Source organism: Notothenia rossii, assembly GCF_949606895.1.
Source record: "Notothenia rossii genome assembly, chromosome: 5".
In the NCBI taxonomy this organism is placed as follows: domain Eukaryota; kingdom Metazoa; phylum Chordata; class Actinopteri; order Perciformes; family Nototheniidae; genus Notothenia; species Notothenia rossii.
The window spans coordinates 43,860,666-43,876,264 of NC_136903.1; the positions used below are offsets into that span (position 1 = coordinate 43,860,666).

General features: G+C 38.4%; 1 protein-coding gene and 3 long non-coding RNA genes across 10 annotated transcripts; 2 read left to right on the top strand and 2 right to left on the bottom strand.

Moving 5' to 3' along the window:
- Window positions 1-33: 33 nt before the first annotated feature.
- Window positions 34-1,323, top strand: LOC307040987. Its single transcript, XR_013808663.1, has 2 exons — window positions 34-1,009; window positions 1,230-1,323. It is a non-coding gene; the product is annotated as an uncharacterized lncRNA (long non-coding RNA).
- A 140-nt stretch (window positions 1,324-1,463) lies between these two features.
- LOC307040984 lies at window positions 1,464-6,154 on the bottom strand. Of its 6 annotated transcripts, none has more exons than XR_013808655.1 (4): window positions 5,999-6,154; window positions 5,548-5,603; window positions 4,914-5,447; window positions 1,464-4,733 (listed from the first exon to the last, which is right to left on the bottom strand). It is a non-coding gene; the product is annotated as an uncharacterized lncRNA (long non-coding RNA). The 6 variants fall into 6 exon arrangements; XR_013808656.1 differs by having other exon boundaries at window positions 4,914-5,465; XR_013808657.1 differs by having other exon boundaries at window positions 5,548-5,608.
- A 746-nt stretch (window positions 6,155-6,900) lies between these two features.
- Window positions 6,901-11,382, top strand: LOC307041090 (uncharacterized protein). Of its 2 annotated transcripts, XM_079684426.1 has the most exons (6): window positions 6,908-7,053; window positions 8,083-8,128; window positions 8,310-8,401; window positions 9,295-9,405; window positions 9,665-9,941; window positions 10,773-11,381. In XM_079684426.1, exons 2-6 carry the CDS (start codon window positions 8,090-8,092, stop codon window positions 10,980-10,982), a joined length of 729 nt encoding a protein of 242 aa, XP_079540552.1. In that variant the 5' UTR covers window positions 6,908-7,053; window positions 8,083-8,089; the 3' UTR covers window positions 10,983-11,381. The 2 variants fall into 2 exon arrangements, with proteins under 2 accessions (XP_079540553.1, XP_079540552.1); XM_079684427.1 differs by lacking the exon at window positions 9,295-9,405 and having other exon boundaries at window positions 6,901-7,053; window positions 10,773-11,382.
- Window positions 11,383-11,943: 561 nt separating this feature from the next.
- LOC307041139 lies at window positions 11,944-15,283 on the bottom strand. Its single transcript, XR_013808703.1, has 2 exons — window positions 12,971-15,283; window positions 11,944-12,641 (listed from the first exon to the last, which is right to left on the bottom strand). It is a non-coding gene; the product is annotated as an uncharacterized lncRNA (long non-coding RNA).
- Between the last annotated feature and the right edge of the window lie 316 nt (window positions 15,284-15,599).

The following is a 15,599-nucleotide window of genomic DNA, read 5'->3' on the forward strand; positions in this document are numbered from 1 at the left end:
GACCCCGGAAGCGAAAAATTATACATTGAATTCAATGGAGAGAGAAAACGTATCTTTTGATCCCGTTTGAATTGTGCCACGAACTACACATATGATGTTTGTCAATCTTAAACAATCATTTCCATGTCAAAAAAGTCACATTTTGTCTTAAAACTGTTGAAATATAAGACTATGAAAGATACGCGACAACAAAGACTACAAATCCCAAATCCCATTCTGGGTCGCGTATGTGATGTCACAGGCGATAATGCTCCAAGTGGTTGAGACTCGTAATTAAAGCGAAGAAGAAGATTTCATAACTGATTTATTACCTCCAATAAATATAAGAGATTGCTCCAATAAATTCACTTTTACAAGATGCCTGTGTGCTTTGTACCATGTTGTAATCACAAAAGTGATCATACCACTTGCTCGTTCTATCGCTTCCCGTCTGATGAAAGGACCAGGAGTCGCTGGATCAGACATATCAGGTAATATCATAGGTAATATACATGTTGTGCATGGAACATAGTCAAGTTAGCTACCTAGCTAGTAGCGACGAGTAGCGAGCACGTTAGTTAGCATTACATTACTTAGCCTTGTCATTTTTAGTAGCCTTACCATGAAGTTATTATTTTATTACATGAAGTACACCAAAATGTTAAACAGTAAGAGTAGTCATCATGGTAAGTATTTCGTGAAACATTTGAAGAGTGGCCTACTGCGCCCTCCACCGGGTGCTAAGGAAGCAGTTCAGGGAGAGTTGAAGGAAGGCAGGCAGGCAGGGAGCTTTGCATGACATTCTTCTGGACATGTGTCATTGTGATCACAGTGAGGGTGAGTCAATCTCTTGGTTGGAAAGACAGTAGTTGAGTGATTACTGAGAGAAAATTATTAAAATAGATAATTATTCAGTGTTGTTACTTTAAAGTACTGACCTTTTTCTCTTTTATTTTCTTTACCTCACCTGTAATTGCTGAGACCCTGAGGAACATGCACACTGACCTGCTCTGGCAACCTGATTTCCACTGTACGTAATAGTATTTGGTTATGGTATATTATTTATATACATCAAAGGCACAATGCACCCCCCAGAGACACACATGTATTGAGTGTGATATTTTGCATAGGTCATGTGAAATCATCTTTACACACTAGAAAACTGTAGGAGCGGCAACTTGTTTTGAAATAGAATTTTTAATATCCAATAATAAAGTTGATCTGTTTTCTTTATTCTTCTCTCTTCCCAGCTCCATCCATCACCGTTCTCTGTTCCTGCAGGTCCTGCTTGCTAATCAATGCTTTATTTTTTTACACAATTACAAATAAAGTCAATGTATTGTATGACAGGAAGTTGTGCTTCATTCTGATTCAATAATAAATTCATTCTGCCTTCAACTGCAAAATGATTGTGGACTGCACCAACATCCATGTAGCTGCCCCCCAGTAAGATGAACCAAGCAAAGCTGACACTCAACATACAGCTGTGCTCTTAAGTTGACATGAAGAATTTGTGAAATATTGGTAATTATTTGGAAAAAATGACTGACGATGCAGAAAACTTTTTTTATTTAGGAACAGTGGTCAAGTGAAGCATTTATCACCACATATGTGTCACACTTAAAAGGCCAAACACACTGGCCAAACACACCTCGTTTACAACTCCCCAGTTGACAGCCATGACTCTGTCTAAATTGTACCCCCCAAGCACCCTCTTCATGAGGGACGCGCATGGAGTGGATGAAAGTCCCGACCTCAGCACAGCACCAAAATTGCTGGCTGTCAACCTGCCCTGCCTGTGTAACTGCCACTGAGGATTTGTCCGCTGTCCTACGGTGGCTGTCTGGATGGCAGCTTGCTGATCTCTGCTCAGTCGCATTGAGGCAAAAATTGCCTCAAGCCCACGACCCCCATGCTCCTTCACCAGCTCCGGCACGTTGAAAATGGCCTGATGTTGAGGCTGCAGCTCTGGCTCAGGTGACAAAAGCCATGTCATGCCACGCTGCGCCCCTCAGTGCAGACCGGAACCAGTCTACTTCCTCAGTGGCGATGTCTCTGGCCAGTGGGTTGTATGTCTCCTCTTGCTGTTGGTAGAGTTGAGACACCGGCTGGACTACTTTTGAAGTGCCAGGCTTCCTCCACTGGCACTCAACTTTTGTGGAGCTGATCTGCCACATGGCAAATATTGCCAATGCTGCAGCGTGGCTGCATTTGTACATCCCCCGTGCACAACCACAGACAGCGCTCTGCATCGTGCCATCCTCTCTCATGTAGATCTGTACAAATAAAGTAAGTACCATGTTTGTTAACATGCTATAATAGATTGAATGAGCAATACAAGGATGGTCCGGATCTGGGGGTGGGAGGGTTTATTTTTCCATAGTTTTGTCCTCTTGTCTGATTGTTGTTATTGTTTGTTTTTTCTGTATTTTTTGTAATTTGTGTTGTATTGGTTGTGATTGTACATTGTATTTTTTTAAATGTGTATTACATTTTTGAAAAACATTTGATAAAAAAAAAAGGATTTGGTCAGGATCTAGACTCAGTGTGTAGTTTATGAATTAATCAATGCTCTCAACATCAGGAAAACACATACCAGTGTACCAGAGGGAGTCGAACACAGCTATGCCTAGATAACCAAACAAATTGACAAGATAACCAAAATCCTTGAATCTACACACAGCAAATAAACTCAAATGACACGACGAGATGTAAAAAGGAGATCACACATATAATCGATATAAAACTGGCCGCTTCAATCTGAAGAGCAACTAAAACAAAACACGGGAGTGTACCTTGTTCTTGTGAACACTAATGTTATCCATAGCATACACACCCGTATACAGTACACCCGTTCTAGGTTCTGATTGGCTCTCTAGGTTGGCATTCTAGCTTCTGACTGGCTGTCCAGGTTGTCAATCACAGCCGTGGGCATATTATACTAGTCGACTCGTAACATCGCTAAACTTTTTTTCTTGACGGTTTTCTCAGTCAACTAATGCTATTGATAACAGTAACATAAATTAACACAGCCCTGCACACTGCAGTCATTATATGCCGGGTCTGTGATTCATCATCTTCTTTTTCATTCTCCTCCTTATTGACTGACATTAACGTTAAACATTGCACTCATCCTACTCACCGAAACCTTGTAAAGCCTCAAACGGGCACAATTCAAACGGGATCGAAAGATAAGTTTTCTCTCTCCATTGAATTCAATGTATAATTTTCCGCTTCCGGGGTCCCATGAGCTCCCCCGGAAAGGGAGGGACTTCGCCTCTCTATAGATAGAAGAGTTACGACAGCGGAAGTCCAATAACGGTTATCGTCACGTGGTTCATGCAGACGAGGATCGTTCCCCGGAAGTTCATGGCAGGCAATGTGAATGCATTGATAACAGGAGATAGAACTACGATTTTTGGTAATTATTAGTGAATAAAGGTTTTGATTTGCAATATTTATAAAACAAATCGATATGTGTATGTATTTACATCAATATGTTTTAAAAAATAAAATAGAATTTGCTAATATTAAGTGATAATATTAGGATTAGTGTGAACAACTAGTTTACATGTTAGGCTAACAGTGCCTTGGTTAAAGAGCCTGTTGCTGTTTATAGCTTTGAATTCTTTAAAACCAATATTATCTTCTTAAACTTGTATGGTAGTCAGGAGCATCACTTTCTAATGTGTGTTATATTTAGAGGGAGGGGATCTAAAGGAATGCTTCAAAATTCAGATTAGATTCATTTCTACCATTTTCTTAAATTCATGGTAGTTTCAGTAATCCCATGGTATTTGATTACACAAGTTATCTAAATGACTAATGTCATCTTTATGGCTTTCAGAAAGGACAGGAGACCGACAGGTGACTATCAAAGGACTAGCAGCAGCAGCAGCAGCAGCAGCAGCAGCAGCACCTATTGGATGGGAAATTGCCTTGGGGAGATAAGGTGTGGTCTTTGTTCCCAACTGAAGTTATGGAACTTTATTATTTGTGAGTTTAACAAAGTATGACAAATGGCATCAGTATGTTTAGATGTGATATGAATTTCTATAAAGTTGTCTCACATTCTTGGTCATATTTTATATACAGTATGTAATGAGTATAACATGTCCAGTAAGTATAAAGTGTTTCCTAATACTGTGTATTCAACCACTATGGAATATGTATGTGGGCAGACAAAACTGAGTTGTTCTGTGTGTGAAGTAACCTCAAGTCACTCCGCAGGCACATTTTGATGCAGACCAGTTTGTCAAGACAAAAAAGGGCAAGACTAGGCTGAGAGCAGAGGCTATACCCACCATCTTCGTGCATCGCCCTGTGGTCAAAAAGAGAAGGGCCCCTGCACCACGATTCACCCCGGGACCTGTATCTACAAAGCCCATAGCTCATGATCACAGCTATAGTGTGAAAGGTGACACAGGTATAATAAGTATAAACTCTTAGTAACAAAAGTCATATTTCTTATTTTTAAGTGGTATAATATTTTAAATGTTCGAAAATCTACAGTGCCATGTCTTCTACTTACATTAGTCTCAAAGATTGAGGGAAGAAGGGATGAGGAGACTGAGAGAAAGGAAAGTGAGGGTGAAGAAAGAGAGGACATGGCTAGTGAGGAGAGACAGGGAGGGTGGACACCACCCACTCAGCCAGCAGCCAGTCAGCATACGAGGGAACCAGCAGCCAGTCAGCATACAAGGGAACCAGCAGCCAGTCAGCATACGAGGGAACCAGCAGCCAGTCAAACAGATCTATTAAAAAAATTAAAGAGAAAATTAAAGAGCCAAGAAGGAATCACCAAAAAAGCAAAGTCTGCACTAAGAAAAATCAGGAAGGAAAATGCAGCTCTCAAGAAAACAATGAAAATTAGGGACAACAAATATAAGAAAACGTTTTAAAAAATACCAACCTAAGGCATTAGGCAGACTCACCACAAAGGGGATGAAATGGAGCAATGAGACAATTAAGAAGGCTTTAAAAATTCGCTTTGCGTGCGGACCAACGGGTTACAAAACTCTGCAGGAATTGCAGATTCCCCTTCCAGGATTAAGGACACTGCAAAGAAGGATGCAATGTGTTAAGTTTGAGCCTGATGTGTAACAGCTAACATCAATGCCCCTCCACCCGTAACATCAATGCCCCTCCACCTGCCAGCACCCAGCCAGAGGAGCGCAAACAACAAAAACAAGCAAGGTGTCCCGTCATGTACCTGGACATTTGGGTTGGCAAAATGGAGTAAGAGATGGACTTGAAAAACCTTGGTGGCTCTCTACTCATGTTGTTACAGTTGTCTTGGTTGCAGCTCTCAAGTTTTTTTTTGTTGCCATTTCCACATCTTTAGAAAATATGAAATAAATGAAGTGAAATCAACCTCTTCTCTGGAGAACAAACTTTGATTTCTCTGTCTTGTGAGTTTGCAGTCTTGCAGTTTTGCTCCTCCACCTGTAACATCACTTCCCCTCCACCTGCCATACAGTAGGTTACTAACAAGATTACTTATATAATACAGTGATAGAATACATGTTTAGTATGCTTACTTATATAAAACAGTACTATTAAACTTACCTTGTGTTTTCACTCTCACTTAAGTCCCTCTCCCTTTGCCATCAATCCAAAATCAGCTGAGCTGCAACATTATACAGACAGGTAATAATCAACATAATCACAAAGACACAATATGGCTCTGCTAAAAACACTCACTCTTACACGCACCAAAGTTATATTTATCTAATATTTAACTCCCTCCACCCCCGCATACAATCCCTTTTAGAAGACCCTCTTCTCTAATTCAACAACGTTGGACGAAATGACATTAAGAGAACGGAATTTACAATTAAAAGGCTGTTCAACGTGTGTTGCTAACTTGATCCGGAATCCTAGCTTTATCTGTTATCTGTAAACGTTCCCTAAATCTACTAATTTAGGGATAATCCACTGACATCCTTTAATACACATGTTCATTTGAATCAGATGTACTGATAATATCCGCAATATAAATCTTTAAACTTCTTCTTACCTTTAAAAGTCCGTCACGAACGGTCTATTATGCTGCAACTCTACAGCTCTGCTAGCCTTGGCGCTAACTTCCGGGGAACGATTGAGAGGCTCCACGATCCGCCATTGCTGTAAAAAAGTGGTCCATTGGAGTGAACGGAGATGACGTAACTCTCAGTCTATACGGCGCTGGTCCCATCAACGGCTACAACGGTTTCAGCTGGATTCGTTTTTAAATGTACTCACCCAAATAGTAAACGACGTGAAAGAAAAGTAAACCTATTTAATTTGTGTATTTAAATATACGGGCAATTTATATTACATGTAAAATAATATGAAGTGAAAATATTTCTAAACCCTCTTTGGTTTTCATATTGTTGGGATTCATTATAAAGCTAATTTATTTATTTAACTGCTTTTGTTATACAAATGTTACTGCAACAATTTTGTTTTGACAGGGAGCGAGGAGCAGACTGCGCAATTTATCCAGATGCGCGGGGAGAATGAAGCCCTCTTCATATGGAATCAAATTAGGGTCAATAATATTCACAAATTATTTCACAGTCTGCAGTTGTATATCACCTGTTGTGCGCATGTGAAAAGATTTTGTGCATGTGTAAAAAAGTTTTGTGCACACAGATATAATTTGCTCGTGTAAAAACATTTTGCAGCTGTAGAAATATTTTGTGCGTGTGTGAAAAGTTTTTGCAGATATAATTTGCACGTGTAAAAAAGTTTTGCAGGTGTAGAAATATTTTGTGCAAGGATATTTACAACAGTGAGGTTTCACAAAGTCTGAGATACGGACACACAAATTTCCTATCTGTGTGTGCGAACCTGAAGTTACAAGCTACAAGCTGCTATTTACGAGTACGAATTTTGACCCTGTTTTTACGCCTGAGTATGCTAGCCAATCAGCACGTTGTCCACTGACTAGCCAATCGGGACGTAGCCCACTGACCATCCAATCATAGGACACAAGGTTCTAACGCGTTCGTTTTGCTGACCTGCGCCACTTGGAGCGTGCTTGCGGGAGTCAACATGGAGGAGCCCGAGGCGAACTCTTGTGGGACACAGGTGGGTTAATTACATGCTACCACGGAACATGCCACTACAGTTTTAATTAACTAACGTTACATTGTAATTAACTAAATATATCAAGACAGCTGTGCGTGCATCCCTGAGTTACTTATATTTTATATTTAACGCTAGCTAGTTGATGTGGTCTTTGCTATTGTCTTAGCTAGCTACAGTCTGTTGGCTAAATTAACGTTTGTTGTTGTTGTGCCGTTTGAATGAGTAACGTTAATGTTAAAGAAATTAATGCAACACTTTTGTCGGGTGCTTCCTGACATAATGCCCCGGGCATTTAATATGGAGAGGAAGGTAACGTAACGTTAGTTAGCCAAAGGTCGAAAAGGTTCAGTTTCCAATCCGACTTGTGTTCACGTCAGCTGGAAAATAAGTGAACAGAAAAGGAACGGTAAAGTGGGCTAACCATACGATCTTCATAATCAATAATAAATAACTGTATGGCCTACTCAACACAAATGCTCCTTACAACCCGCTGCAATAGACGATGAGCGATTCATGTTTTCTTAAAAATCAATCAATCATATTATTATTATTATTATTATTATCAATCTAATTATTTTATTTGTTTAAATATAATTGTATATTTTTTTCATATACTCTACAGTCCATGCATTATACTTTTTTGCATGAAAAGGGCAGAACTTCAAAAGCTTTAACCTGAAACACATGCCTCACTGCTCGAGTTCAGGCCAAAATTAGCCTTACTTCATTCATTTAAAGACCAATCAGCAATATTTAGGACACAAATAACATATTTTTAACAATAAATGCTCTTCCTCAGCTTTGTTTTATATAATGTAAACACAAGCAGTATTGTAGCCAAAGATAAACATTTCACTATACATTGTGCGGGTCATCTTATGTAGGCGCCGATCACATCATGTTATTCAGCACAACACCACAAAAAGGGGTCTGGCGATGGACACGAAGATTATTTCAATCATCAAAGGACTTGGTGGGACAAGATGTGGTGTGGATACATCAAGCAATTAATACCTTTTTATTTTGCAGATATGGTATGGTAATATTTGGTGGAATTGATGGATTTTCAAGAAAGGTTAGTGCTTCCTAGAGTTTATTTTACAATTGACCAAAAGTGAATTGATATTAAAGGCCATTTTTTAAAGTTAATTATCACGCACATACAGTATGGGGTCAGTATTTAATTCATTAATAGGTTATTTGATTACTGTGTTTCTGTGGTGCTTACTTTTTCCTTTCTATAAATGCTCTCATAGATCATGTACCTACAAGTAGCCAATAACAACAAGGCTTCAACAGCTCTGCAGTTCTTCCTTGAGGCTGTGGACAAACACGGATTTCCATCCAGGTAACAGGCTATTTCTTGTTTTGTGTGTGTTTTTTTTTACATGTAAACATTGGATTATTGGAAATAGTGAATATGAAGAAAAATGTCAGGTGCACTTGATACAGTTAAAAGAACACTGATTTGTATCAGTCTAGGCCATTTTATAAAAATAAGGTAGACTTTTGTCACGGCAGCCGTATTAACATGAACTAGCAGGTAAATACAGGTTAAATTAATTAAGTTGATATAAGGTTCCATTCTATTTAGTGCAGTAGAGCCTTTCCAGTGAGCCAACATGCACAATAGCAGCACCCTGACTGTTTGATCTGAATGGAACAGAACATTAATTAGTATCACTGGTAACACCTGTGTTTACCCTACTATTTTATGTCAAAATGGCTGCTTTTCAAAAAGGTCTATAGGCCTACATGATCAACAGATTTTTCACTAAGTTTTACAAGAAAAGTTGTAAATTGATAGTTGGGGATATAGTGCCTATTAAGCAAAGGCCCAGAAAGCCCTAGCACCCCCTATATGTCATTTCTGAAACAACACTTTACCAGTGATGACACTTATGGGGATGGCCTTAGAATGAGATTGGATTATTCATTCCTTGTTTATATTACTTTACATGACCTCATGACATATTCCCAATATTATGTGTAGGTCTTTCCAGTGATGTGCCCATAAAGAATGTTTCAGTCTCATACTAAAACCTCTTGTTTCTGTGGTAACAAAATCTTTAAAACTGCTGGTTCCCTGGGGGATTAGCCAGGAGCCAATAGTGAAGCTTGTTAAATGGCTATAGCTGTACTTAGAAAACTGGAGATACAGCCAGCTCTAAGAGTACAGAGATTCAAATTTCACATTGTCAAATTACTTAACATGGTATCTGTATGGTTGTACATGTCAAGGGTCAGAGGAGACCAAGGTGTGGAAAATGTGGACATTGCCAGACATATGTTTGACGTTCGTGGGTGCAGCAGGGGAAGCATCATCTCAGGGAAAAGTGTTCATAATCAAAGGTAATATCAGTGTATGGTTGTAGCTTCTGTCATAAAGCTTTCTTTGGTCAAAATATATTTTGCTAGTGTATCGCTTAATAGTGACGTGCTGCCATTAATTATGGTGCTAAAAGTTGTTGCTGAGATTAATGTACATATTAGTGTTATTAGGGATGGGGAAAAATCCATTGAGTTACTATTTGCATTTTTTGCAACGTAAAGGTGTGATAATTGTTTACGGACTGCATTTATTCATTTATTTTTGTCAACTGTCTTTCAGGATAGAGCGCCTGTGGCGTGACGTGTGGAATGTCGTGTCAAGTATTTATTACGATCTGCTCCACAGCCTAGAGGAGGATGGCCTGCTCGACCCAGCAAATTGCACACACCTTTTCTGTGCTCAGTATGTCTTTCTGCCCCGAATTCAGGAAGATCTTGACACATTCACAGATGGCTGGAATAACCATTCACTCCGAACAGAACGTAACCTCACTCCTAACCAGCTGTGGGAAATCGGGAAGAGTCAGAGCCCTGTCAGCCCTCCTGACAACTTCGAGGTAAAGGGGAAAAACTGTTTTGTAGTTCTGTGTTTTATTCACCATTGTGGAGGAAGCCAATGTTAGCACACCTTGCTTTCTTTTAGAAGTCATAACAATGTTAGTATTTGGTTATATGTTTATTTGACAAAATCCTTACACTGTTCTTAATATTATAATGAAAATGCAACACACGGGAACTGGAATTTAGCCTACCAGGACCACTGTGTTTCACTTTACCAGGCATCTTCCAATAGTACACAGCAATAACCATATGCATAATCAGGCTACAGCAGAATTACAATTTGTGTCAAAGCCAACAATGGGCTATGCAACACAATGTAACATTGAGTTTCAGTTGCATAGAATAGTTTTGTTGATATACAAAGACATAGGCCACAATCCGAAAAATGTAAAACTAATGAAAACAACTACTGTTGTTATTTTTCTTTGAATTTGTAGGCCTCAAAAATAATATTGCAGGAAAAAAAGATGCTGACTTCTTTCACTGGTAAATTAACACCTGAAAACTGCAATGAATATGCAGTGCACTAGTCTATTTGGTCTGTACAAGGATAACATTTAAACTAAATAAATGGCTTAATAAATTACAGTTCAGTAATGCATGTCAAGTGATTGAAATCTAGTTTAGTGTTCATGTCAAGATTGACAAAACAACAATTTAATCAGTGGGGTGGAAATAATTTAATAATAAATAATGGACTGTATTAGTAATTTAGAATTTGTATTTGTTGGGAGCCAAATGATTTCTAGAAAAGGTTCCTGACCACTGTTTTAGGGTGTCATCCCATGTAATTATTTTTAACTAACCCGATTACTTTTTTATTTCAGGGGATCCATTTTCCAGATGTGGAAATTGCAGACATGGATCAAATTGGAGTACAGGTTCCTGAACTGGCATCTCGCCTGGGCATCGAAGAACTGGAAGGACTGAATCAACTTTTTAATCCTACTGCTCCTTCATTGTGTTTTGGGGCAGACATCTATAGTGCTGTAGTTCACTACATAGAGGGTGTCCTTGAATCAAGTCAGGAAGCATAAGGCATAATGCATACTAACTTTCAGCAGTGGAAGAAGTATTCAGTAATTAGTTGCATTTAAATCCTTTATATCCTGTTGGCTAGTTTAATCTCCATCAATGCATCATATTCTATAAGATCATCATGTGTTTGTATCTTTGTCTCTGTCCTGTGAGAACCACGTATCTCTACAAAGTCAGAAAAACAGCCTGTTTTCAGCTTTGTGACGACTACTTTTCAAGCTGATCCAAGAGGCTTTTTAAAGAGTTTATTTAGCTGAAGAAGAATTTAAGTAACACTTCATCCTTCAGTTGATCACAAACATTCAACACCAACACATCTGGAGATACGTGGTACTTTTGTGGGGGTGGTTGGGTAGAGGATGATGGAATATATATATATATATATATATATATATATATATATATATATATATATATATATATATATATATATATATATATATATATATATATATATATATATATATATATATATATATATATATATATATATATATATATATATATAGGGCATGACTGTTATATTCTCATTTTGAAAAGGGAAAATAAATGTATTTCAATTTTAGAGGCCTACTTTATTTGTAGTAACCTGAAATGTTACTCTTAGAATAACATGGCTTTCCACTAACTAATGCAGTTCCTTGTTACATGAAAGATACTACAGTAGTAGTATAATGTTCTATTTTAGAACTCACAATAATGTCCCTACCTTTCATCCTGACATTGACTTCTGTTCATTCCGCTACGACTTGAAAAAATCATTTTCAGAGACTTCAACCTGCATTCAAAATAGTCCCCGGGGAAATGTTTACACAGCAAATGATCAGTTCTGTGGTTTATGAATGGAAATTACTTTTTTAGCCGCAGAACATTTTAAGGTATATAATATAATAATTCACATTTTGATTGTTGTGAAAAATGTAAAATGTGGGTAAATTGAAATGAAGCAAACATCCAAAGTCACTGGTCAATGGTTTATTTCTTAGAATCTTTGGATACAAGAGCTGTAGGATTCAAGTAAATACATCAGCAATAACAAGTACTGTAATAGACCATTTTCTAAATATTGACTCTATTAACAGAATGAATGATGCCATTGGTTACAACTACCTGAACCAGGTGCCAGAACTACATATGGCACAATCCAAACAGCCCTTCCAACAAAATGCAGTACAAAAAGAGTACCAGGCAAAGGTTATAGTATCTGTCACAAAATGTCATGTTCAAGTTCAATTTTGAGCTGACCACTGGAACAAATGAAGTAGTAATAATCTCAAAAGGTTTCGTTTCTGTGAGTCGATATTCTTAAAATGGAGATCTCTTTTCAGGTAAAAGAATACCAAAGACAAAATCCCTTTTTACACCAATGAACAAAAGCAGAAGCTCCATAACACTGAAACAATGTTTTTTTTGCAACAGAATCATACTGATGAGCAGTATCTAAACTAGACCAAAGCCTGTAACATAGGTTGCAATGCAGCTCTCCACATGCTTGGAAAAGTCCTCATAGTTTTGGAAGTGCCCAGGTACATGCAATGTGCCAAAACATGTGGAAGACTTCAGGTACGCCCCCTTCACAACTCGGACCTTCAAGGTGTCTGTAGGGATTTCCCACCCTACCCAGAATTTTGTCAGCTGTTCGAGTTGGGATGGAGAGGCTGCATTCAAGACAACAAGAGGTTGTGGAAATACATCAAATAAATGACATTTGCGTTTTTAAAGATGAGCTGTAGTTTACTGCTTTACCATGTTGTTTTATATATAGGTAAATGGAAATACTTTGTTGGGATAGTACTGAGCCCAAAAAAGGAGGGTGGCACAAAGTAGTATTAGCAAAGACCACATCAACTAGCTAGCGTTAAATATACAATTTAAGTAACTCCGGGATGCACGCACAGCTGTCTTGATATATTTAGTTAATTACGATGTAACGTCAGTTAATTAAAACTGTAGTGGCATGTTCCGTGGTAGCATGTAATTAACCCACCTGTGTCCCACAAGAGTTCGCCTCGGGCTCCTCCATGTTGACTCCCGCAAGCACGCTCCAAGTGGCGCAGGTCAGCAAAACGAACGCGTTAGAACCTTGTGTCCTATGATTGGATCGTCAGTGGGCTACGTCCCGATTGGCTAGTCAGTGGGCAACGTGCTGATTGGCTAGCATACTCAGGCGTAAAAACAGGGTCAAAATTCGTACTCGTAAATAGCAGCTTGTAGCTTGTAACTTCAGGTTCGCACACACAGATAGGAAATTTGTGTGTCCGTATCTCAGACTTTGTGAAACCTCACTGTTGTAAATATCCTTGCACAAAATATTTCTACACCTGCAAAACTTTTTTACACGTGCAAATTATATCTGCAAAAACTTTTCACACACGCACAAAATATTTCTACAGCTGCAACATGTTTTTACACGAGCAAATTATATCTGTGTGCACAAAACTTTTTTACACATGCACAAAATCTTTTCACATGCGCACAACAGGTGATATACAACTGCAGACTGTGAAATAATTTGTGAATATTATTGACCCTAATTTGATTCCATATCTTCACGGGGGCCTGTTGCGACCTCGGGAAAATAATTTAAACATATTATATAACACCAAAATAAGTACAGCTAGATCTGACTCCATATTGAACAGTTTTGAAAACAGTTTGAAAATATTTTGCATAGTGTCTGAAATTATTACCGGTGTCGGTACCAGATGTGTTCGGGGTACCATATGTGTTCGGGGGCTGTCTCTTACCAATGACGTCATACATTGTACGCATTGTGATTGGCTGTACGGTAATTTACCCAGGGGTGCTCGGGGGCAAATCACATCTCCAGGGGTTATGGCTAGAAAGGATCCGTCTAGTGTAAATATGACGTCACGTTCTCGTTGTAACTCTCGTTGTAATCGGAGCGGCTCGGAAACACATCTACAGCAGTAACATGATGCAACATACACATTAATGCAGCAGCAATATTAATAGAGAAACATCAGACTTAATAGTAAAACACTGCAAGGGAACATTTTATTGCACCAGGAGCTATCTTGGGACTTTTACTGCGACAACGTTGACTTGCCTGTGAATAAAAAATAAACCATAGTGTTGGTGATCTACAGTGTTGTCATTCTTCTTTGAACACCAGCAAGACCGCTTTTCAACAATCACACTCCCTGTCATTGACATAATTAAGTGATAGTTTAGCTTCTCATCATCATTTGCTGTGGCCAACTGATGTTAACGATAATAACTGAAAGGCTGCCTGCCAAACGTAAACATTCAGCCACGTGACATTCAGGCAAACTCTCGCGAGAGTTTTACACAAGACGGATCCTTTCTAGCCATAACCCATCTACAGATCATGACGAACCGAATTGAATTATTCCTATGCTCCAAGCGTGTGAAAATGTTTGTGAAAAACATGTTAAAAAAACATGAAAACGGAGCAATGGCTGTACGCCATTGGCTGTACGGCAACTCAAGAGGACCATCATACACGGTCAAATTCCGAACATTTAAACATAGCCTACACTTCATTCTTTACTTTGTCCGTTATTATATGTAGAAGATGAACTACCTCTCTGAAAGGTCCCAATGTGTTAATTTTGATGGGCTGTCTTCTGAGTGATTAAACATCACTAATGATTTTCTGACTTCTGACTGTTTTGGATATATAATTACACCACAATAAGGTTTTACTATCACAGTGCACTGAGATTTGTGACAAACTGTAAAGCACTTACGCATCACTGTACACTGTAAACCAAGGCGGTTTTGCCATCACTTACTGTACTGAGGCTCAGTCACTGGTACATTTTCATTTACAAAGCCATGTTGGATAAAGTACCATCTTATATCTGCTCCCTGATCCCTCTGCAAATTGAAAGTACTTATTGCCTGAGATCTCATGCTGTGGTTTTATTAAATGTGCCAAGTGCTAGGACTGTCTTAGGGAAGAAAGCTTTTAGATGTGCAGCTCCACTAACTTGGAACAGTCTGCAAAAAGAATGTAAAATTACCAAGCTGGTACCACTACATGTTTTTAAAGCTCGGTTGGATGCTCCGCAGTCAGATGCTGTTGGTACCTGTACATGTGGATAGATATGTAAATTGTAATCCCTGTAATTTTTGCTGTATGATGTCCTTTTGTTGTTCTGTTGTTTATGTTTTTATGTCTTCATGTGGAACCTACTGCTGCAGGTCTCCCTTGAAAAATAGATCATTGATCTCAATGGGATTTTACCTGGATAAATAAAGGTTTTGAATTGAATGTCGAGCATTAACTGCAAGTCACTCAAATGCATAAACTGGAGAATAATTATGTTACAAGTGTTACAGAAAACATATCCAAGTCTAACAAACATCCAGTATTAACCTTACTGTTTTTTACTAACAGTAACCAACTAATAATTTTCATAAAGTCCATATTTATTCCAAACTCACAATATATATATATATATATATATATATATATATGTAATAAAACATAATGCACAATGGTACACAGTATCCAAACTCTTTAGGCACTGGTCAGAGGCATTCATGTAAAGCAGATCACTAGAATCCAATACTGGTAAAAACGTTGCAGAGATCAAATGTTTCCTTGTCTGAAAGGAGAAACCTAA

Excerpts from the sequence above, each read along its gene's own strand:
- LOC307041090 (XM_079684426.1), top strand. The coding sequence starts at position 8,090 with ATGGTAATATTTGGTGGAATTGATGGATTTTCAAGAAAG. Across the intron at positions 8,129-8,309 it reads TTGATGGATTTTCAAGAAAG|ATCATGTACCTACAAGTAGC; the intron begins GTTAGTGCTTCC and ends ATGCTCTCATAG. Across the intron at positions 8,402-9,294 it reads AAACACGGATTTCCATCCAG|GGTCAGAGGAGACCAAGGTG; the intron begins GTAACAGGCTAT and ends GTACATGTCAAG.